This window comes from Monodelphis domestica, chromosome 5 (genome assembly GCF_027887165.1).
Source record: "Monodelphis domestica isolate mMonDom1 chromosome 5, mMonDom1.pri, whole genome shotgun sequence".
Lineage (NCBI taxonomy): Eukaryota > Metazoa > Chordata > Mammalia > Didelphimorphia > Didelphidae > Monodelphis > Monodelphis domestica.
Window position 1 is genome coordinate 140745748 of NC_077231.1, and position 24860 is coordinate 140770607.

The 24860-nt window shown below is 39.9% G+C and overlaps 1 protein-coding gene across 5 annotated transcripts in view; it reads right to left on the reverse strand.

Annotated features, from left to right (window-relative positions):
- The window catches only part of SFMBT2 (Scm like with four mbt domains 2), a 285508-nt gene that overhangs the window by 104321 nt on the left and 156327 nt on the right, over positions 1-24860 (reverse strand). For all 5 annotated transcript variants that reach the window (XM_007503935.2, XM_007503933.3, XM_007503934.3 and 2 more), the window contains one exon: positions 21796-21893. In XM_007503935.2, coding sequence (XP_007503997.1) covers positions 21796-21893 — 98 coding nt within the window. The remainder of the gene's footprint in view (positions 1-21795; positions 21894-24860) is intronic.

A 24860-nucleotide genomic window follows, 5' to 3' on the forward strand; every position in this document is an offset into this window, starting at 1 on the left:
CTGACAAAGATGCTCTAGCCCCCATCTTATGGATAACACAGTTTTAACCCTGTCTTCCTTCATTAAATGTATCCTATTCCCCAATCAATCAATAAACACTTATTGATCACATATATTTTGGAGATTGGTGCTTAAAAGACTGCCAATAGCTGCATAGAGCAATCAAGAACTCCCCTCTACTAAATAAGTTAAAGAACTTCTTCTTGTTTACTACTGGAATGCCAGATTTATAACCTCCTCGCTGTAGTCCCCTTCAGAGTGAAAAACAAATTCCAACATTCACTTTAGTCATTCAGCTATAGATACAGCTGGCTAGGAGCTTGAAAATAGGATTTATCTTTCTGAGATGAAGGCCACCTCATCACTCACAGGCTATATAAATAGAGGTAGATAAATGGATGTATTTATAGCCTAACCCATAGGAAATAATGGCCACAGATAAATTCTAGCATTTCAAAATACTTACTTTGGGTGAGTGTGAAGCACACAGACCAATCTGGGGAGTCATCATCGTTTCCTTTTTTCCTTCCAATTAAAAGCTAGTCTAATTAATTTAGCTTGGCTAAAAGAGGTTAGATGACAGCCTACAGAGCCCACCCAATGCAGAGAAAACCTCTCTGGAATATATTTTATTAAGGGGACAATGCTCAAAGGGAAGCATGAGGTCTTGTGAAGTCCCCAAACTCAGAACCATTTAATGATCTAGAATTGCCTCTAGCAGCCTGTTCCCACCCCTTTCCCCAGGATCTGCTCTTCCCCATTCCACTTTCCTTATAGGAACCCGTATTATCAACGCCTGCCCAGAACCCATTGTTCCCCCTTAAATTTTTTATCCCATATCCTGCAGCACAAGGAAATAGAGTGGCCCCCTCGCCCTTTATTCAAAGGTTCACTTTCCAGGCAGGGTCCTATGTGCCCTGAAGGCTGCCGGAAGTGGGCAGGGCAAGCACTCAGTTCTTCTGCTCTCACTGGGAGAGTTTTTTCTTTAAGGTTCTTTTTTTGCATGTGTGAGGAAATAGAGGCCAAGCTGAATGGAAGTTGTGAGGAGAAAGCACACAGTATTTGATGGCAAAGTTGAAATAGGTATTAAAAATTAAAGCAAGAAATGTCTCTCTGAGGTTGAGTACTCTGAGGTTTAAGGCATTCCCTGGGAGGTCTTGGGGGGGAAAGGGGAGACTACTGTAAAATACTCTATAATAAATGTATGATGCACTTTATTATTTCTGTATTTAACATTAGTAATGCCTTACCGTGTGTTTAATTGATCAATTAAACTTTATTAAACATAAGTATGTACAAGAAAATTGTGACTATATACAGGGTCAGCAGGTGTTCGCTTCTATCCAAGGTTTTGGGACATAACCCGGCAGATGTAGATACAGGGGCCTTATTGTACTCTAAAAATTGTTGTTTTACTGGACCAATGAAGAAGCATTAATTAAGTGCATCCTATGTATGCTAAGGTCAGGGGGATGAAAAGATAGAATTGTAAAAATCAGCCTCAGTCCTCACAAAGTTTATATTTCCATGCCACACCCAAAATTCACAATTTATAAAATTTAGATGTTACACAGTTTACATTTCAAAGTAAGAACCAGCATCCCTCTTAAAAAATCATTAAAAAAAGGTTTCTCAGCAAAACAAGACAGAAAAGAGAAATAATAATAATATGAAGCTTACCATGCCACAGATACTGTGCTGAGTGCTTTACAAATATCATATTTAATCGTCATGGTAGTCCTGTGATGGAGGGGCAATTATTACCATCCTTTTATTGCTGAGAAAACTGAGGCAAGGAAAGGGGAAGTGACTTGGCCAAGATCCCTTAAGCAACTAAGTATCTGAGGCTGGAGAAGATGGACAAGCAAGAAATCCAGAGAGGATGAGGCTGAACTGGACCCTGGGCACAAGAGCTGGGGGCAGTCTGTCTTAGCAGCAGAAGGAACAGGCATCACACCTGCACTGATGTCTTAAAACCCCCCAGGGTCTTGGGGGCCCTGCCAGCTGCCCCTAAGCTCCGACAGTGCTTCCCAAGTGGAAAGGCTTTCTAGAGCACCCTAGTGAGTGACTCTAACCTGCCTATGATCTGAGGACTGAGGACTGATCGCATTTACTTGGGAGAGACTTGGATCAGGGGGATGAATTTTCTCTCCAGGGCAGCACTTCATCTATTAATTATGGAAGAAGGTTTTCAATCTGTGACAATGGAGGGAACAGGGACAAAATTACAGACTGTGAATGAGGCACTCTAGATTGTCAACAATCAGTTAGCAGCACTGAAATGCTTCCTTTTCCTATGTAAGTTGAGCTTCCGAATTACAGAGAACTAGGGATTTTTTAAGCACTAAAACCTTAAAACATTTTTCATGGAAATTTTTTGAAATTGTATTCTAGAGAGGCTCTTTTTCTATGAACAGCCTAGAAGGCTAAAAGTAATTTCAACCCGATGACCAGGGCCATTCCTGTGAACCTCAATGGTGATAAGAGGGATGTAAGACCCAGATGGGATTTCATTAAGGTACATGTTTTCTCCCCTCCCAGGAGAAAATCAGCTTCTTTCTGCCATTATCCCTTTCTACCCATTTCTGCACAACAGTTCTAGAGCACTGAGAGTGAAGGGGACTTGCAGAGGCTCACACAGCCAGTATGGGTCAGAGGTGGGATCTGAACTCGTGTCTTCCTGGCTATGGGTCTGACTTTCTATCCATTCTAGATGGTTGTTTTTCAGTCGTTTTAGTCAAATCTTACTCTTCAAGACTCCCATCTGGATTTTCTTGGTAAAGGTGCTGGAGAGGCTTGCCATTTCCTTTTCCTACTCATTTTACAGGTAAGGAAACTGAGGCAAACCAGATTAACTGAGGCATCACATAGCAAGAAGCGCCTGAGGCTGAATTTGAACTTGGGCAGAGGAGTCTTCCTGGTGCTCTGTTCTCTATAGCACCCCCTAGCTGCCCTTCCGTGACTATCATACAAATGAGAAATTGTCCTCCTGCCTGTTGGTCAATGTCCTGTTTCTGCACTCTCTTAACAGAAGGATACCGCTAACTGCAGTGACCTCGTTCACTCCAAGTTTCTCCCTGGCCTGACCCTTGCATGGGTTTGCATCCTAGCTGACCTTGTTTGGATGACAGGACGCCAGGCCTGGCCCATGATCTCCCCCCTGCAGTGCATCCCTCCACCAATGAAGTCCTCGCTCTCCTCCCCATCTCCCACAACTCTGGGCCGATGTCAGGAGTCCATCGCATCTGCTGGGCTGTCTTCTTTTCACTCCCCTTTGTCTGGGGGAGAGCCTCTCTTTTGGAATAAGTGACACCGAGTTAAAGAAAAATACTTCCTCGGAGGCTTTTCTGACTTTTGGGTCTCTTCCATCCAGTTACCGCCATGGCGCTCCTCCTCAGGGTTGATGTTCCTGGATGCAAACTCCAAGGTAAGTGGGTTGTTCAAGGTGTTATTTATTCTTTTTCTGCTTGGTGGTCTAGGAAAGGCTTCTGGGTTAAGAAAGCAGTCTGGCTTCTATATAAGACACAGCATCTCTCCCTGGAGCCTTAATTCTTCATCTTTGTATCTTTAAATTAATCATTTAACGTCTCTCTTCTCATCTATAAAAATGACTGTATGATTCACAGACCACACTGGCAAGGATGTAGGATGCTAATTAAAATGACAGTACTGTACATCTAAAAACTGTAAGCTAATTCATTCAATAGTAATACTGACGAGGGACAATCTCACATACATAGGGGTGTTGGGAGGTTTTTTGAGTTACTTTTATTTTTATATCATTTTAATATATAACATAATATGTAATGTAGCAATAATATAATGCATAATGTCATAAATATATAATAAATACTAATAAATATGCTTGTCCAAGAGAAACAAATTCTTAGATTAGCCATGTCCAAAAATCTTTCTCATGTTTTCCTCTCCCCCCTCCCCAAGAAAGTGGGTAATGTAAGTTGTACATATATCATAAAATACATATTTCCCTGTTTAATATGTTGAGGAAAAAACAAATGTTGCTTCAACTAGGGAAAAATTCATGATGAGTTTTTTAATTTAGATTTTTTGAAATAAACTTTTATTTCTTATGTTTTCACATTACCTATATTTTCTAATGCCTTTCCCTTATTTTAAAATTTTCATAAATGAATAAAAGATCAGGGAGATAATCTTTAACAATACAGCAAAACTAACCAATTTTTTTAAAAGTCTGTCATATGCAAAGTTTTAAGACCCCATTCCTCTTCCCCTCCTCCCACTACCAGTGTAGGGAAAAAGAAAACAGCACATTATCCTTAGCCATACTATTAAATTTGGGATGAAATCAGAGAGATAACTCATTCTGAACAGACTCAGCCTGAGTCCAGCCCTACTAAAAAAATATGAGAAATGAGGTTCAGGGTTCTTGCAGATCTTGCAGATGACTCACAGAATAGAATATTTGCTTGTTGATCACTGAGAACTCATTATGAAAGATTCATTTTTGCCTTTGATAAATTCTGGGGTGCAGTTCAAATATCAATATCATTAAATAAAGAATGATATTATACCTAAAATCATTTGGTACTTGCTAAAGCCTCAGAAAATTCTCAAATATGTGAGATCTATTCAAAAAAGGGTCATTTTTTAAACATACTAGAATCCAGTCAAATGGGATGCAGAAAACCTACTTCTTAATACATGTTGGTAATCCCATTCCCAGCTACATTCATTCACTACACATTTTATTTTTGCCCTAAAGTAGTTTCATATTGATCAAAACTAAAATGCCATTCATTTTATTTGAGGAATGACTTTTCAAGTAGCTGTAACCATTTCTCTTCTAGGGAGCTTATTCTTAGTCAAGTAGAGTACTAGTGACATTGAAAAAGGGACCTTAAAAGCCTTCACTTGTTTTCTGCATTCCTATTTCAATCCATTTTCTTCTCACCAGTGCCTAGGTGTGAGTTGAATTGTAGTGGATAACCTCGGGTGTTCCTTCAAAGTCTGAATTTCCTTAATTCTCTAAGGCACTTATTTGTAATGACCAAAAATAACTGGTTAAAGGTGTCACATTCACCTTTCTAAGATACTGTAATGGAATGCTAAACTGGGGAAATGTGGATTCATGGTTTGGTTTGGTTTAATAGCTAGAGAGGGACTGAGGATGAGTAAAAGAAGGAAGGGATGATGGAGCGAGCTGTAGGAAGAGAGCGAGGAGGAGGAGAGAGGGGGCTCATGGAGAAAAGGTCAGTGATGTCCTGAGAGAGGACACCTCTTTCTCGGAGGGAAGGGTACTGGAAAGGAAGATGCTGCAGCACAGGAGATAGCACAGGATGCTAGATTCAGAGCTGAAAGAGCTATTAGAGGCCACTGAGACCAACCTCTTACATTTTATGCATAAGGAAACTAAGGCTATGAAAGGAAAAACAACTTGCCCAAGTTAGTGTCTGAGGCTAAATTTAAACTTGGGTCTTCCTGGCCCCTGGTCTGCTGCTCTATCAAAGGCATCTATGAGTGCCACAAGCAGGATACCCAAAATGCAGGAAGAAAAGCCATAAAGATACTTCATGGATTCTAAGTGAAGGGTCTATAAGAGAATGTGGGTACGATTTGTACAGACTGAAGAACACATGAATGGGTTGTGATGTGTCATATCAGGAATCACCACATCAGCAAGATCAAAGATCCACTGACGTAGGACGCTAGGGTGGAAGAAGGGAGAGTTCCATGGTCTTGTGTCATGGTAAAGTACATTCGGAGTATTACGGCCAAGCCTCTATGCCGAACTTTAAGAAAGGCACTGTGCTAAGACAGAATATATTCTGGGGAAGCTGTCCAGGATGGTGGGTGAAAAGACTCAAATTATGACAAATTAAAATCAACTGTAGGAACTGGAGCATCTATGATTAAGTTTCACAAAAGATGCATTTCACTGTCTAGGTACCTCTGTTTTCTCATCTATACAATACAGAAAAGGTGAATGACCAAACTCACTTAACTCCTAGGAAAAAAATGTTAAAAATGATGAATCATATTAATTATCTGTAGAGGGTTTTTTTTTTCCTTCTAGAAAAATAAAATAAAACCTTGATTATGGTAGTGCCTGCTCTTTACTTGGATGAAAGCCACACTATATAAATATAGCTATTAATAAAATACTACTGCCAAAAGACATGGTTTGGTATCAGTCAACAATGACAGAGCATAAACAATGTTTGGGGTTGGTGGTTGTTTGCTTGTTTGTTTGTTTTTCCCCAGAATGACAACAAGCTATATCATGACAAACTGAAGCTTTTGATAAATGATAGGCTTTACTTTAAGCTCCAGTCCAAGCTTGTGTTGTAGGGAGCAGAGTATTTTATTTATTTCATTTAAAAAGAAGGAAAAGGAACAGAACACAACACAGGGCCATTTTAAACTCAATTCTTCTCACATGTATGTCATGTTAGAGTTGAACTATTCTTGTCATCCCAGATGACTGAGAAATTTCAAGTTGTGCTCTTTTTAATTTGAATTACAGTTATCAACTAATGCCTCTTTCTTTCTTTACCCCCTTGGATGACCCCATCCCATCTGATAAATACACCGAAAAATAGAGCTATTAAAGCTTAAAACTGTGCTGAGACTTTGGGGGCATTCTATACATACATCCATATATAAATATACAAAGGCAGAATTTGGTACAAGGTAGAACAGGTTCCAAATAGTCACCACAAACATTTCTGAAAGTACTTGTCAAGGATATTATTTAAAAGAAAAAATAACATACAACACAAAAATCAACACACTAACAGAAGGGTCCACTACTGAATATTATACAGCTAAGGCCTTATCTAAGTCAAACTTTTAACTATTCTTTCCATCATTACTTTTCTTCTCTATTTTTCATGATGTGGAATGAAGAAAAATAATATAGCTGCAGAAAAATCTTTTAAAAGAGTAATAAAATATATGAGGGTATATCATCTTTTCATCAAAAGCATTGCTGTACCACACAAGAATTTTTTTTTTTCAGTTCTGATGCTCTGATTGCTTTAGTCTATAGGGAATTAGAACATTGCATAGGCTTCTCTTCAAGACCCCAATTAATTTACATAATTTCTAAGAATAGGTTTCAGTGAAGGCTGTTAAATTAGTATTACACTCAACCTGATACATAATGAACTGCTCTTTACTTTCTTTATTCAAATAGGGATGGTAGTATGCCACACTTAAAAATCTCCACCCCAATTATTGTGTTATTGCTATCTTCTTTCTATCAATGATCCAATTTGGTAGGTAACTTTGAAACTAAACCTCATGCAATAAAAACATTACTCCCTTAAATATTAGTTTTATCCTCAAACAGCCATTATGATGCCAGCATTCATTAAATCAATAAGATCACAGGATTTCCATTTTCTGAGAACAAATCAAATCAAACCCATGAACTCTTTATAACAACATATTGGTTTATTTATAACAAAAATGTAAGATTCTATAAGTCAAACTCATAAAAAGCACTTTCATTTTCTGCCTATGGTCGCAAAATAAAAGGTTCGTTATTGTTTCTTACAAGTCAAAAGCTAAAGAAAAATGCTTTTGAAAAAATTTTGTGATGAGAACCACCCTCTGTAACCTGAATCACACTGTTTCTCACTGGAAATGACTATTTTTACAATATTCTAAACAAGACACTCTCCAAAGCCTGTAAATAAACGGATACAATAAAGGAGGGTCCTTATTAACTGCTCTCATTGGAAGATAGCCTCCAGGGCCTGGAGTGTATACTTAAAAGGGTACAGATTCATCTGGAGAAAGGTGACTTAACTACAAGCAAGGATCACCCTGCCCTCCTCCGCTCTCCTTCAATCTGTCCCCTGCACCAGGAGCTCCCGGGTTACCGCAGCAACCCTGCCCACAGTCCGAGTACCGCGGGCTGCGAGAGAGCATGGCCGTGTCACTGCTGGACCATCTCCCCCCACACCCAGCTTCCTACCCCGACCCTGAGAAAATAGCTGGTGGAATTACTGATGTGTGCCCCTTCTGCCGAGGGCATGGAGACAACTAACTGTTACCATGGAAACATCACTGAATGTTCTTAACTGACTGCCCCCACCACCAAGTCCTCGTTCAGCCCTTTCCCTTCAAAGAAGGAAGGAGGCCCGACGAACATTTCTTAGGGGGGCGCGGGAGGGAAGTCCCCACAAAATGCACCATCTTGCTTCTCCTTCTTGTCTTCGTTGTGGATCCAGCGGCTATTGAAAAATGACCCCCGAGAGTCATCATCTCGTGAATAAAATGGACCGAGACCCTGCCTACTCTCCCCTCCCTGGGAAGGGATCGATACTGCACCCAGCCCATTCATGTCCTTTTTTCCTTCCTGCTGCCCTCCGCTTCAACCTGGTACCCCTCTCCTTCCTGCAGAGGGGACAAAGTAGACTTTTGTGATCTGTGGGCCTGGGTCAGAGGCAAGCTCCGGCCTCCTCAAAGGGCCGTCCCGTCTACTCCCTGCCTTGGTCTCCCTGCCTCCCTCCCTAGGTAAGCCTCCCAGGCTACCTTCAGCCCCTCTGGGACGCTGCCCACGGCCCCAGGCTCTTGTCCCACTGCCAACCTCCCATGGCGGCTTATGCCATGGCATTCTGGGCTGCGGTCACCCTTCTTTAAAGCCAGACAAACAGTCGCTCATATATAAGGAAAGCCTGTTGGAAAAGAGCTCAGGAAAAAAAGAATAATGGTCCTGACACCCCCTCGGTGTATCTATCTCATAGGGTTTAATCTATGTTTATAGAAAGGGAGAGGCTGTTGAATAGCAGAAGTTTTCTTTATCCCAACAGAGAACAACATCCTGTAAATAATTGAGTCTCTGTTTAGGAAAAGGGAGGCTCTTTCTGACCTCGGGCACAGGATGATGGAGGTCATTATTTAGGCCCACTGGAAATGTGGGTTAAATCAGTAAACATTTGTAAATACAGAGTGCCTACTACATGCAAAACAGTGTTTCTGAAGGCTGGAGTGAGGATGAATTTAGATAAGCCACCATCCCTGCCCTAACAGAGCTCACAGTCTACAGTCAGAAATGGTACAAATCAATCCATTAACGGGCATTTAATGAGGGCTCGAAGGTCTAGAAATTGTGCTAACCAGTGAGGATAAAAGGCAACAACCAAGGAGCTTACATACTAAGGAATGTAACATTAATTTGCCAAACGAATAACAAATAACTAGTGAAAAAGCTAACCTGTGGCTTCTTTACACATGGACTACTCTCCCATTCAGAATCCCGTGACTTATTCACCATTCTCTGCTTCGTTTGCATATTAACTACCAATATTAAATACCAATTCAAAGCAGGGCATATAGACTTCTCACCTCATTCAGTAAACTTGGGGCTTGGGCAAGGGGCAGATTATTCATGACCTCATTATTCTCTTTATATCTAGGATGCTAGAAGGTTCAATATGCTAGGCTACTTGGATACTAAGTACTCTGAAAAAATACAACCAAGGTTTTTAAATGCCTAACACGAACCCCATTCTCCAAGATAAGGTTACTCTCAACTGGCAATCCCCATTTCCTTATAGAAATAAGATTAGTCGTTTGTTATCAATGCAAAATTATGAAGAGAAGCATAGAAAAGAGTAGAAATATAGAATTTTAGATTTCAGAAATCACCCCATCACCCCTACTTCATTTTGTAGGTGACGAAACTGAGATCTAGAAAGATTAAATAACTTGTCCAAGGTCACAGTACATTTAACATCACCCATCTTTTACAAAATATATAATTCATTGACTTATACCTAATTAATTCAATGAATTATGTATTCAATAAAAGACAATGATTTGTTTATTTTATTTTGATATGAAATTACAGAAAAGTCATAATAGCTAGTATATATTATATATTTATGTATGTGTAAACACAAATATGGATCCACATATATGTTTTGATCTGAAAACAGCTTTGAGAAACTATAGAACCTTCTTCCCATCTCTGCCCCACCTGATCCTTGAAGCAAATCTCCTTAAACATATCTCATTCGAACATAAAAGTCTTACACACAGGCTTTCTCCTTTTGCCTTCATTAATATGGAATTATCCAACTTGCTATATAATCAATCACTCATTTGAAGAGGCCTTTACTGCTAAATGTGAGAACTAAAGTGGGGGCTACAATGAGTTGAAGTCTCCTTTTAAAATTCCTCAAACTAACATAGAGGAATCTCATTCCTATTGATTCATATTTAGTGGCCCTAAAGAAAGCATGGCATGAGACTTTTCCAGGTACTTTGTTAAAATATAAATAAAGCCCATCTATAGAATTCCTCTGATATGTTAGAGTAATAATCCTATTTAATCATAGCAAAGAGTCAGGAAAACCTAAATTCAAATTCAGCTTCAAACGCATACTAGCTGTGAGACCCTGAGCAAGTCATTTAACCCAGTTTGCTTCAGTTTATTCATTTGTAAGCTGGAGAAGGAAATGGCAAACCACTCTAGTATCTTTGCTAAGAAAACTCCAAATTAAATCACAAAGAGTTGAACATGACTGAAATGATTAAAGAACAACAAAGCCTATTTAAGAAAAGAAAAATAATTTAGGTGGATTTGACAAGATCTTTCTTGATGACGTTGGAATGACATTTGGTAACCACAAATTCTTTCTGTCTCCAGATAGTCATTCACCATCTCTGCAACGCAACAGTAACATCTCCCCGGCTTTGGGGGTTACCTCCAGGACTGATTTCTTATGGAGTGGTGCCTGGTCCTGGCTGGGCCACTGAAACTCTCAGGGACACGGGTCACTAAGGCACAGGTCATAGGAGAGTTGCTGGGAGGGGCATTTTCTTCACTAAGAGTTCTCTGTACCAACGAAATCATACAACTGCAACAACTATTCTGGGAAGAGAAATGGTGCAAGGAGGGCAATAAGTACTGATGTGGAAGATTGTATCTCCAATCCCTGCCAGGTGTTGTGGGACTGTTAGGGTCCTCGTGGACACATATTTTTGAAGTTATAAATGGAGAAACACAGGGAATCAAGACCTCATCTTATTTCAGGAATGAAAGCAAAAGAAAAGTCCTTAAAATGACACGGGTCTGCTCAGGAGAGAAGCTAACGACTCTACACCAGGAGCTCTGCTGTGGGGAAGCCAGGTATCTTTTGCACAGTCCCTTTAGGACAAGGGGATCTTAACTTGGCACTTGATATTTTTATAAACGTATTTTAATACAACTGGCTTCCTTTGCAAGCCTATTTTTTTGTGCATTTAAAAACAGCATTCTGGTTTTGCACGTTCTGCTGTGATTTTGTTTTTGCTTCCTGCTTTACTTTCAAACTGATTATCAACCATCTACTTTAGGAGGGGAAAAAAAAAACCAGCATTCTGAGAAGGGGTCCACAGGCTTCACAAGAGCACCAAAGGGGTCCGTGACAAGGGCACCGATTTCTCTGGTGGCCTCCCTGCCTGACGCTGGGCACCCTGCTCACCAAGGCTGGGTAGCAAATAGGTGAAACAGGCTTCCTGCAGAGAGCTATCGTGATTCCCGTGCCCATGTATGACCACGGCCACCCAGATGGCCCAGATGTCTGTGAGGATCTGAATCCAGCAGCATGACCCATCTTTATAGATGGGCTGTCCCCGGGCTTAGTCCCTTTCGAATGTGCATAGGCGTTTGGAGATGCTGTGCTTTGAGAGAGGGAACATTTCTGCTAAAGGTCACATGAGATGGCCTACATACAATCTCCACGTATGCATCGAGAGAAAGCTTGTACCTTCACATGTTTTCTTTTCCTAGCTCCTTTCCTAAGGGTAGCTGGGGGCACAGCGGATAGAGTGGCAGTCCCAGAGTCAGGGAGACCCAAGGTTCAAATAGGACCTCAGACACTTATTAGCCGGGCAAATTTCTTAACCCTATTTGCCTCAGTTTCCTCATCTGTCAACTGAAATGGAGAAAGAAACAGCAAACCGCTCTAGTACCTTTGCCAAGAAAACCCCTTCGAGTAAGACTCAGACACAAGTAAAACGACTGAACAAAAACTCCTTTCCCTTCCTACTGATGAAAATATTTGGTGACCAAATCTATGTCTAATTATGGGTCTTTTCGCTGAAATCTGAAAGGTGGCTGATATTGAGAGCCTGACTTTAGACAGAATCTACCAAAACATTTTAGAGACGATGCAGGTTCGAAGTGGTTCAATTACTTGCTTAGGACCATACAAGTAAATAAATAGCACATCTGATGCTCAAATTGAACTTCTGATGTCAAGTGTGGTTAATGCCTTCTCACAGACATAAAATGAGAATGGTCACCTTTTATTCTTTTTAACAGGAAGGAGAGCTCACATGTGTGTATGTGTATGTGGCCAAAATTGCTACTACAAGAGGTTTGGGGTAAGAAAAAAATATTCTTCCTAATTATATTTCATTTTGTCCAAAATTAGCCATAAAATACCTTACATTTTCCAACCATTATCCTAGACTACTGATGGCCTTCCCAAAGGCTCCAATAGGGAATGAAGCTCTGGCAGGTCCTCCCCCGCTGCAAAGGCTTCCTAAGGCCAGTAAATCTTCTACAGTCACCACAGTGTATGAGGACTACCTTCTGACACGTGGTACAGAGGGACGACAGAGGGTTTGGGACCTGGACTAGGGAGATGAGTGCTCCGTATTCCTACTGAGGGGGACGGCAAATCCTTAAAGAACTGAATCCGCTGAGGGTAAGGCTGACATTAAAAAAAAATGATCCAGAAAGGAGAGTTCAGAATGGATCATTGAACAATTGCTCTGTTATTAAGTTCTCGGTGATTAGAATGAAAACTGGCAGAATGAATGCCATTGAAAGAATGGTGCATTAGAAAAAATGCTGGCCTTGGGAGCCATAACCCCTGACTTTCAATGCCAGAGTCAGAAAAGGACAGAGTTCAAATCTGGCCTCAGACACCCAGGAGCTGTGTGACCCCGAGAAGGACATAGAGAACCGGTCCCCAAATCTTTGCCAAGAAAACCCATGTTCACGATGGGCCACGAAGCCATGAGGAAATGAACAACAACACAGCCATCTACCACCAGCAGACCCTACACAAATCCTTTAACCTTTTCACAAATCAGTTTCCTCATCTGTAAAATCAAGGACTTGGAGTCTAAGGTCTCCTCCAGCTCTACATCTATGACCCTATCATATTATTAATAGACATAACTATGGGATTTGGATTTTATCATATTGTACTACATATATCCCAAGGAACTTTCCTGCTATAATTATTGTTTGGTCATGGCTCCATAAAAGTCAATGTTTCCTCCAATCCATTTGGAATCTACATTCAAGTGCTTCAAAATTCAAGATCCAATGAATAAAAAAAGCAAAAACGCTCCTTCCTCCATACTACTGAAAAAGCACCTCTCTCAACTTTTAAAAAGAATTAAGTCTTATTAGAAATAACCTTTTTTTCCCCCTCATGTCTTACTAAAAGTAATTTCTCTATGAGATTCATTTGTTTGCAATTTACCAATCTGGGAACTCTACCAAAGCAAACTATTACCTATAACACAGAAGGAAAATAAACAGTAGCTAGAACTACTACTCCAATAGTATTAGCACTATTTATGAAATCATTAACAAGAACCCTTCCTCTCTACCAAATATTCATAATGAAGGCTTTTCTAAAGAAGGAGGGGGCAGGGGAATTGGTTTGGGAGATAATGGAGAGACTCTCTGCAAAATTTTATTTGACTGGCAAATGCAAAGAGCAGCAAGCTGCCACACAAATGCAGGAAAGTCAACCTTCAAACAAATCTAATTCCAAAATACCATTTGCATTTTTTCTTGATAAGAGAAATTATCAGGGAAAGAAAAGTCTGTCGTTAGACATGGCCACAGGTTTTTTGTTGTTTTTTTTTTGGTAGTTAATGTATTAAGCTGCTGAACAACAAAATATTAATCACCATAGAAACTGCAAAATCACAATCCATCCATGCTAAAATTCTAATGGTGTACATCCTTTCTTACCCCTTTGGCTATACCAGATGGAGTGAGAAAGAAAGTCTTTTCTCTCTTTGTGGTTCTTAATCTTTCTTTCACAGACCCAAACCCTAGCCTCATGTGGGAAAATGGAAGAGAGATGTTTTTGCTAAAGGTTAAGTCTATATGCATGCTTACAGTTATACATTTATATCTAAGAAGAATTTAATAATAGGGTTAAGAATTCTCAGCATGTCCTGTGGTCAAATTGTCTGAATATTCTTAATCAGATGGAAATATGCACATGGCAAGCATTTTTCAATGTCTCTAAAAAGATCAATATTACACACAATATTTTTCATGGTAATCTATAGAAAAGGAGAAGTACACTAAAGAAAGGATTAACAATATTTGGGAGAGGTCTTGGAGACCAGATTCACTTAGCTTTAATTAATTGCTTTCACACTATGATATACCATCAGAAATGCCTTTCCTAAATAGATCTCAGGGCTTTGTTAGGCAGATTGAAATTTGCCTAACAAATCAAGCATTCCCTGAGTTCAGCTTTGGATGAACTATGCCAGGATCCTTCAGTCTTCCCAAAATGTGCAAACTTCAGTTCATCCCTTTTCATGGTCTTCTCTCGGAACAAAACCTCTCATCATTCCATCTTTCCCTGTGCTGACTCACCCTTCCTAACCATCCTCACTATCATTCCTGCAAAACCCTCTCCTCTATCAAAGGTTTCACCATCTTTCCAGCCTTCCAGGCTCATCACCTCGGCATAATCCTCAACTCCTCATTCTCCCTCAGCGTCCTAATTCGGGTGCCAAATCTAGCAATCATCGACATCTACAATGTCTTCTCTCTGTTCTGCACACGTGCAATTCCATCTCCCATGTCTGCATCTCCATCCCGGGCCATCTCCCATCCCTTGAATGGACTCTCCTCACCTCTGCCTCATAAAGTCCATCTCTTTCTCTTCCTCTAAGATAGTGCTCAAACACTCTCTTCTCCTTGAAGATCGCCTTTCCTGATCTCTCCACTGCTGCTGCTCTCCTTTCCAAAATTCTTATTTCTTTATATTATTGTCTTTCTGCTTATTTTATGTAGGTATATTATAAATGAATTCCTTCTCCCATCAGAACATGAGATCCTTCTGAAGAGAGATTATTTCATCATGAATATTTGGACCCTCAGATCCCAAAACAGTGCCTAAAACACAATAGGCACTGAAATGCTTGTTGATTGATTTAAGCAATCATCTAAATAAGTATAAATAAGTTATTTTATATAAGAATGCATATATAAGCATAAGATGTGATCACATAAAATGTGGCTTTGATAATATTGAACGTAGGATGGATTTCACCACCACCCCCCCTCAGGTTTTATGTAACTGGACTTTCTTTTCTTTTCTTTTCTTTTTTTAATTTTTAAACATTATTTTATTTGGTTGTTTCCATACATTATTCACTGGAAACAAAGATCATTTTCTTTTCCTCCCCCCCCCCCCACCTTTCCCTCTCCCATAGCCGACTGGACTTTCTTTTCTTTTAAAAACACAGTGATCCTAATATAGTTGGGCAAATCTGTGCTATTTAGTTGGTAATGAAAATGTCCATTTTAGTTATGGCATTTAGCCCTTCTGGGAAGGAGGAAGGGAGGGGGAGGAGGGAGGAAGGAGCTATAGATATATACCCAGAATGAACTCTTTCAAAAGGAACTCCATCTGACAATGCAGGTCAGAACCTTCTTTGCAACTTACAGTCTCACTGGACTGTTTGGGACAGAGAGAGGTTAAATAACTTGCCCAGGCTCACGCAAATACATTGTCTTTCTGACTTGAAGGCCAGCTCTCTATCCACTCGACCGCATTACCTCTTCTTGCAACTCTATATTCTCTCTCTCCAAAGGTTTCTATACACACGTGTGCAGCCATATACATGGAACAGTTAATAGATTTCCCCGAATTCTCTTCAGCTGGGATGATTTCTGTATTTCAAATTCAATTTCCTAGGTTGAGCTACCAACACCTTTCTTTCTACCTCAAAATGAAACACAAGCACATTCAGTGTTTCCGTCACTTATTATACATTTCAAACATTTTCACAGAGGATAAAAAAAGGATCAAGCGATGTCATTTCTTAAAGACGTAAAAAGGGATAATGGATGGTTGGTGGCATTTCAAACAATGTTTTTCTTTCCTTACGCTTACACATTAATGAGGATGGTTTGACAAATCCCTTCCTTCTCTCTCCCCTCCAACTTCAGAAATTTGCATTTCCTTGGAAGACAGAAATAGTTTGCCAATAAATGGCAAATTGGGAATACTTTTCTTCATTTGCAGAACATCTGTGATAGATACATTAGCTGCCAGTGAAGCTGCTATAATTTAAAATTTACAAGCAAGTGAGGTAGAGTGTAGATTACAAGTTACAAAATTACAAAGAATGAAAAGTAATATAAATTATAATAAACAACATGGATCTGTGAAGATCAGAAAATATATTCCATTAATTCTCAATAAATGTATTTTTCTACCCTATCACCATGCACATAGTATTCCTTCAAAATCTTTCTAGAATGATACACATTTTCAAACACATTTAGTTGGTATCTCTATACTCTTAAGTGAATCCCAGAGTTAAAATAGTCATTCGCAGGAGGCTGGGGTCACAATGACCCATCTGCTGAGGGCCTTCCCTTCCAGAGGCAATGACATAATAGAATCGTAGGAGTCTCCGTGTGGGCCGAGTCTGTCAGGGACCCTGGGATAGCAGAGCCACTTCCCAGATCAGAACTGAACCTTCACGACTAAAGACTGGCCCTCTGAGGGACGCAGGAAGCACGGGATGGCTCCGGGACTGCCTGGAAGGGCTCAGTAGGAAATTAATTTGGCCATTTTGGCTGCCAGATATTTTCATACATTCTCAGTCAATGGTCAGTCTTTCCGGAGATCTGATGATTACACACTTACCCCGCTTAAGACAATGTATTCAAGACTCAATGATATGCCAAACTAACTTTTAAAGCAGCCACCCGCTAGTGGGTCAGTTTTAGCATCACATCTGAAGGTCAAGCTTGGAGGGATTTCAGGAATAATCTAGTCCCATTGCCTCATTTTGCAGATGAGGAAACTAAGGCTGTGGGGGGGACTGTTGTCATTCAGTCATCACTCTTCACGATCCCATTTGTGATTGCCCTGGAAAATAGTGGAATGGTTTTCCATCCTTCTCCGGCTCATTTTACAGATGAGGAAACGGAGGCAAGCAGAATTAAGTGACTTACCCAGAGCCACGGGCTAGTAAGTGTCTGAGGCCAGATTCAAACTCAGAAAGATGAGCCGTTCTGATCCTTATCCATCCTATCCACTGATTAGGGACTAGCTCAAAGCTAATTAATGCACAGAGGGTTCATGAAAGACATATTTTGCCAAAAGTTTCAGTAAAAGAAAGGCCACCCATTTTCCCCACAAAAACACAAGTTGTTTTGATAGTTGTAGGTGTAGACATGCTTCTCTTTCCCAGGCACTCTCACCTCCATCCAAGAAATGGGAAAGAGAAAGAGGTCCTTCATGAAAAGAGGGGGAAATCGTGCCGTTGTGAAGAGAGGGAACGGCGGTGCCCACAGGAATGAGGAGTGGGTCTGCCTTTCGCCAGGCTTGCCTGTATACCCCCGCGGCGAAGGCAGGCTCATCACAGAAGCGCACACACCTCCTAGATTCCAAAAACTTTGGCTGGCTAATGTGATTCATCCCATCAAAACACCCATTTATCTGAAGTGTAAAAAGAATGGCCTTGAAATATTGCTCATCTCAGCCCATTAAACGTGCTTAGCTTTGACTTGTGTCTCATAACAGCTGAACATTACGACAATTTCCCACCACAACATGCATCTAGGATGATTCATGGCTGAATCCAAACATATATTCCTTGCACCACAATGAAAATAACTAGAAATAAGTTTGCCTGCTGGGAAACAGTGATGATCAAACAGTGATAACAGGGAAAATACAGAATCTATTTCTGGACTCTGCAGGAACATATTTGCCTGCTGTAAAACTTAAGGGGAAAAAAAATTTTTTTCATTTCTTATATTTTTTATTTTTGGTAAATTATGACCACCAGTGATGTAATCTGACATTAGATCCATATCATTTCTTTAGGCTTAATAATTAATTCATGTGAATATAACTTCCTACAACAAAATTTGGCTGAATATTCCAAACTTTTAAAAATTAACATTTTTCAGTATCCTAGAACATTATTAAGAAGCTTTTATTAATTGCCTCCTATGTTTCAAGGATTATATTGGGAAAGATAAAAAGAAGTGAGGGCAACTGGGTGGCTCAGTGGATTGAGAGTAAGGCTCAGAGACAGGAGATCCTGGGTTCAACTCTGGCCTGTTTCCCTCCTTCCAAGTTCTGATCTCATGCACAGCACTCTGTCTTAGCTGCAGCCTCAGAGACCCTTTCCTAAAGTTCTTATCTTATCAGTACTTAATCAATATATTTCCTAATTTCCTTACTACATCTCAGACACTTCCCAGCTGTGTGACCCTGGGCAAGTCACTTAACCCCCATTGCCTAGCCCTTACCACTCTTCTGCCTTGGAACCCATACACAGTATTGATTCTAAGATGGAAGGTAAGGGTTTAAAAAAAAAAGGGATAAACCCTTCCCTCAGGGAGCTACTCTCAATATGTATACATTTAAATGATGAGTACAAAATCTTGGACCAGTGCCCAGCAAAAAAGGTGAATCCACAAACAGCCTGAGACTGGTATATATACCATTGTATACCATTAAGACTTTTAAGATTTTCCCTGCTCACTAATTAGAAATCTTTCCATATTATAAGGTGATAATTTCATAAAGTAGGGCAAATAGAAGTTGATATTTTAAAAAGAAAGGAAGAAATGTTGTAACTGTGGACCAAATTAGGTTTTAAGATGTGAAATTATAGCCTTCATTAAAACGTAAGATTAAGAGAATTTGTGTCAATATTTCTTTTCCATTTTATTGATTGGAGCAATAAACCCAGCCATTAAGACTGCATGCAAATCTCTATTTATTGGGCACTTCCTCTATGACCCACACTGGGTTAGACAGACATTCTTTGAGAGACAAAAATGGCCTATTACCTAGACTTTGCCCTGAAAGAGATTTTGATCAAGGGAGGGAAGACTAGGCAGAAGAAAAATAATCAGAGACAAATTCTCATGAAAATGACTTCCTGTGTCAAAGCAGAAGTCAAAAGAATGAAAAGATTATACTTTAGAAAATAGAGGCAAGCTACTGAAACAGGAAGAAGGGCTGCATTTTTCTTTTTAATTCAAACAAATAACAACCAAAACTACTAGTAGGTTTACTCACTTTTTTGACATAAGCATTTTATTTTACTTCTTTTTTTTAAACCCTTACCTTCCCTCTTGGAATCAATACTGTGTATTGGCTCCAAGGCAGAAGAGTGGTAAGGGCGAGGCAATGGGGGTCAGGTGACTTGCCCAGGATCACACAGCTGGGAAGTGTCTGGGGCCAGATTTGAACCTAGGACCTCCCATCTCTAGGCCTGGCTCTCAATCCACTGAGCCACCCAGCTGCCCCTGACATAAGCATTTTCAAAAGTACTTCTAAATAATCAGACTGCGCCTCTGATGATGCCCTCATCACACTAACTCGAGACAAAATTCCTTAAAACTGGGATCAGAACGTTAAGGAGGTTTCGGTATGGCTTCATTTTTCAGTATTACCTCAGGAAAGCACCCAGGATGGCGTGTTACGTTATCTGAAGCGATTAGACATTATTTTATTAACAGAATCAGTCAGAAAAAAAATGCCTAGGCAGCCCTGAGCAATGCCTGCTGCGGGGGCAAGAATGTCTTCAGTCAAGCAGCTTAAAATGCTGTAAACACATCAAGCCGTCCCTGCTTACCTGTATAGTAAATTAAGACACAGGTCTTCTTAGCCCCATTTGTAGGCAGAGAAATTACAAAATGGAGAGATGAGCCATTTTTTCTCAACTGCCATAAAACTGGATCAGGAATGGAAATGAGACCCAAACCCAAACCTCCAGAGCCGGGAGTACCTCCTCCTTCTGCGAGCCAGTGTAGAGTACGGGGCTGCTCTCCACAGGGCGCTCTGAAAACAATTCCTTTGCTTAAAGAGCTTACAAAACTCATTGTAAAAAAATTTAAACCTTTGCCGATATCGCTCTAAAACACAACCGTGCTCTTCCAGTCTAGAAGGTGAACTCCTCTTAGGCTGGCTTGGGATGAACTAGAACCATTTCTAGAATGCAAAGGATCCTCGATCGAACCCTGGAAGGGACATCGAAGATCATCTAATCCGTTCCTCGCTCTCTCTGGTCGTCAGCGTCGTCAGCGTTCAATCACATCTGGCCTCGTGGCCCCACGTGGGGTTTTCTTGGCAAAAACAGACAGGACTTGCTGGTCCTTTCCTTCTCTGGCTCATTTTACAGATGAGGAAACGGAGGCAAACAGGGTGACGAGACTTGCCCGGTGTCACAGATCTAGCAAGTGTCTGAAACCAGTTTTGAGCTCAGGAAGAGGAGTTTTCCTCACTGTGCCACCTGGTTGCCACCCCCCTCCCCAATTTACAGGTAAGAAAATGGAGGCCCAAAGAAATTAAAGATCTCAAGCAAGGCCACAGGGGTACTAGCCTAGGCTCTATAGACACAGGCCTTTAGTTCAGCTGAAATTTAAACTGAAGGCCTATGGCTATAGCGCCAAAGCTCTTTCCACCGGACTATGCTATTCTTCTATAGATTGTACTTTGCATCATACAAATGGATGAAATAAAGCACAGCACCCAGAATCAAGAAGACCTAAGTTCAAATCCTTGCTCAGATATTTACTAGCTACATGACCCTGGGCAAGTCACTTAATCACAGCTGCCTCATCCTTACTACTCATTATTTCTAAGGCAGAAGGTAAGGATTAAAAAGAAAAGTGGTTTGCAAACCTTCAAATTGCTAAACAAATGCTAGATGCAATGTTTTCCCTTTGCCCAGTATATAGGAGAAAGACCGCTGGCCTGAGAGCCTGGACCCCTGGGTTCTAGGCTCTGTTTTACCAGGAGCTTCCATGTCTCTGGGCCTCAGTGACCTCATCTACACAGGGGATTTTTTTTCTTTTCTAAAATGCTATAATTATATATATATATATATATATATATTTTTTTTTTCCCCAGGAGAAAAAAATATGCCTGTGAAATAAAGTTCTTAATTTTTTTTTTAGCATTGAACATTCAATCCATTTCAGACTGACGGAAATGTTGCCAATTTCCTTTCATTATCACCAGCAGGTATGTAACTCCCTCTTGGGCATCTATTCAATAATCCATACCTTTATCCTCATGGGTAATCCTAAGGAAAGGCTGCAAAAGTTACACAGGGCTGCCTTACACACAAATACTGTCTGCGGAATGAAAACCGAGCCTAAAAAGGGCAGTGACTCCACACTGGACTTCCTATAGGAAACCTGATTCCTTTTATTAAATAGATCTACACAGCAAGAAAGCCATCCACAGGGAGGACAACTTCCTCATGACACAAATGTAAGAGGGAGCCTAAGGAATGTGAAGGGATTTGCCTCAGGTCAAACAGGGAACAAACCTGGATTAGAACCCAGGCCTCCTGACTCAGATGATAGCATTCCACCTAAATGGTTCCTATTTAAATGGAGACATCACCAAAAATGAAGCTTTCCCACATGGGAAACGGGGAAATGGTTAGTTGGAACAGCAATACGCATGCTGATCTGTGTGACTTGGAAAACATTCAGAAATTCATCCATTCCTCATCTGTCCAAACCCAGATTCTAGAGAAGAAGGAACAGCTTACCTTGAACACTTCCATTGGAAGAGGAAATTTTGCGGCCTCATTAAGGGATTTTTCCAGAGCACATTTCCATTCAGATGTTGTCTTCAAAGAATAGATTTCTAGATGAACAACAACAAATCACATCACAGTGTAGAGGTTAAAGAGTGCCACAGCTCTGCATATTCATTCACAAGTGTTAACTTTGCAAACTCTCAGTTAAAAACCTAATAACCACGGCAGTCTCCGGGTAGCCAGGACAAAGACCCACTCCCAAATTTGTGAGATTAATGGCAACTTGGAATTGCATTATACAATGTGCAAAATGGGCTAAACAAGGCTCCTGTAAAGAGAGCATTTGCATACACTCTACAAGCATTCTAAAAGGGATTTAATGGTATTAATCACATTAGCAAGACCTTCAGTGATGCACTTCCCACAAATCACCTAGGAAACAATATCCACTGATGAAGGAACTTAATATCGGATGCATTTCCATCCTAAAAAATGTTCTTTTGCCTATCAGTCACCATTATTGCAGCACATTTACCACCCAATCTCTAAGCCTTCTGCATGTTGAAAAAGAGATCCACGTAAATCATAAAATTACTGAAAGGTACATTAAAATCTACCAACCAAATTTAATATTGACACTTGAAAGGTTGCTACTAATGCCCCACATGCTACCCATATTTGTTTCTGAGGATGGGGGAGGAATTAACCATGTGGGTTATTCATTCTGAGTATAAAAACTGGAGGAAAAAAAAACAAGTAAGAAGTTGTTAAGTAATGTTTTTACCTGTGGCTGAAACTTCAAGGAAATTTTATGATCTGATCTCAACAGATTTAAGGCCTTATCAAAATAGGATTTGCAGAAGCACTCACTGGAAGTGGATATGTTTATACCATCACTATATCAACCTGGGCTACTTTAGACAGACAGACAGGATATGAATATGAATTTAAGTACAGTTAAAAGGCAACATTAAACATTTGGGGCTATATTTTTAATTCCTAGTCTGTCTGCTTTTTAACATGTGGCCATATATTTTGATGCTCAATGCTTCTGGATTCACCTTGTACTTTGAGCCCTTGTAGGATGTGCCTGGGTTCATTTTCTCTTCATTATTTTCAATACTTTTTTATGATGAGTACAAAATGCTACCCAAAATCACTGAACCATCAATGCCTCCCCCCGAGGCACTGGTGCCTAAGCAGGCAACAAAAAAGCAAGATGTAACTTACTTTTGCTAGTAAATAATGGCAGCCTATAATTGAGTACAAACAATACTTCAGTATTTTGTGAGGGAAGTCCTGCATTGGAGAATTTTTTTTTAAGGGAAGTGACTGGGGGGCAGCCAGGTGGCTCAGTGTATTGAGAGTCATGGCTAGAGATAAGGGATTTGGGGTTCAAATCTGACCTCAAACACTTCCTAGTTATGTAATACTGTGCAAGTCACTTAACTCCATTATCTAGCCTTTATTATTCTTCTGACTTGGAACCAAAATACAGTATTGATTCAAAAACAAAAGGCATGGAGAAAGGAGGAAGAGAAAGAGAGACAGAGACAGAGAGAAAGAGAGGGATGGAAGGATGGATGGATGGATGGATGGACAGATAGATCTGTATTTCAAATAATCATATTCTTTCATATGTTTTATATATCTAAAAATATTATTTTATGAAGATGTCTATAGGCAGGCCTATATGCCCAATGCTTCTGGATTCATCTTGTACTTTGAGCCCTTGTAGGATACACCTGTGTTCACATTGTTTCTTTATTATTTTCAAAACCTTTTTATGGTGGGCACAAAATATTGCCCAAATTCCAAATGCCAACGTGGTCCATGATTCAAAAAAGTAAAAGAATCCCTTTTTGCCTGTCTAAAATTTGTTGTGTGAAGGTTGCTCTATCACAAATGATACTCTAACCTAGTCATCTGAAAGCAAGATCCTTGACCAATGATCAACGAGTAAACATATTATCTAGAAGAACTAAATCCTATCAATGTTGACATTTTTACTCTACATGGAACCAGAAAGGTGAAATAATGAAAGAGCAGATGGCTCAGAGGATTCTGAGAGAGAGGCAGAAAGTTTTATCCTACGCCTACTCAAAGGCAACTAGAAACACTACTCCATGAGATATTGTTCCTCTGCAGAGATTACAAGACCAACATCAGAAAAACCATAGCTTATGTACCACGCCTATCTAATCAAAAGGCTGAAGAGGTTTTAAAAAATTCTATGAAGAACGCAGTAAGATCCCCCAAATTATATATACCCACATTGATACTAGATGACTTTAATGCAAGATGAAAGGTGAGGATGAGAGGAAACTTTGGAAAGTCTGAATTCAAAGAAAAAGAATGAGATAGTCCAAAATGTAAAGCCTAAACAGATGCCCCTCTCTACATCATAGGATGTTCCTCCAGGAGAAAAAAAAAATTGTAGGCCCTAAACACAATAAGCTAAACAACACACACAGAAAATAATGAAGTCGGCTATATGTTAACTGACAGGAAATGATTCACTACTGATAACAGGAGTCATTCCTGAATCATCTGACAGTGTACAGTCAGACCACTGACTTGTTAGAGCCAACTACAAAATTAGTACAAAACTAAAATAAAAATGAAAAAATATATGGTGTACAACTAAACAATTCCATCTGAGTAGACAAATATAATTACTGATGACCTAAAAGGGGGGGGGGGGGAGGGAAGGGGAATACAGATGGAAGAAAGAACACAAACCACAAACTACAATATTTTTATTCAGAAATTTTTCCAATAGGAATCAATTACCATAACAAAGAGACCACAAAATGGCCTAAAAGGTTTCTGAATCAGCACACACTGGATTTAATCCCAAGTGAAGAGAGCAAAAGACAACACTGGTTAAGGGAAGAAAAAAAACTGTTCGTAAAATCTTATGGCCAAGGCTGATGAAGCTTATGGGCACTATATCAAATCAGACAGGCACACTTAAGGGTAAAATAAGTTTAAATAAAACTTTGTAGTAGTTGATCTAAATAAGGAAATAATCCCAAGAGCATTTAGACATGAAAAATGGAAGGTAAACAAGC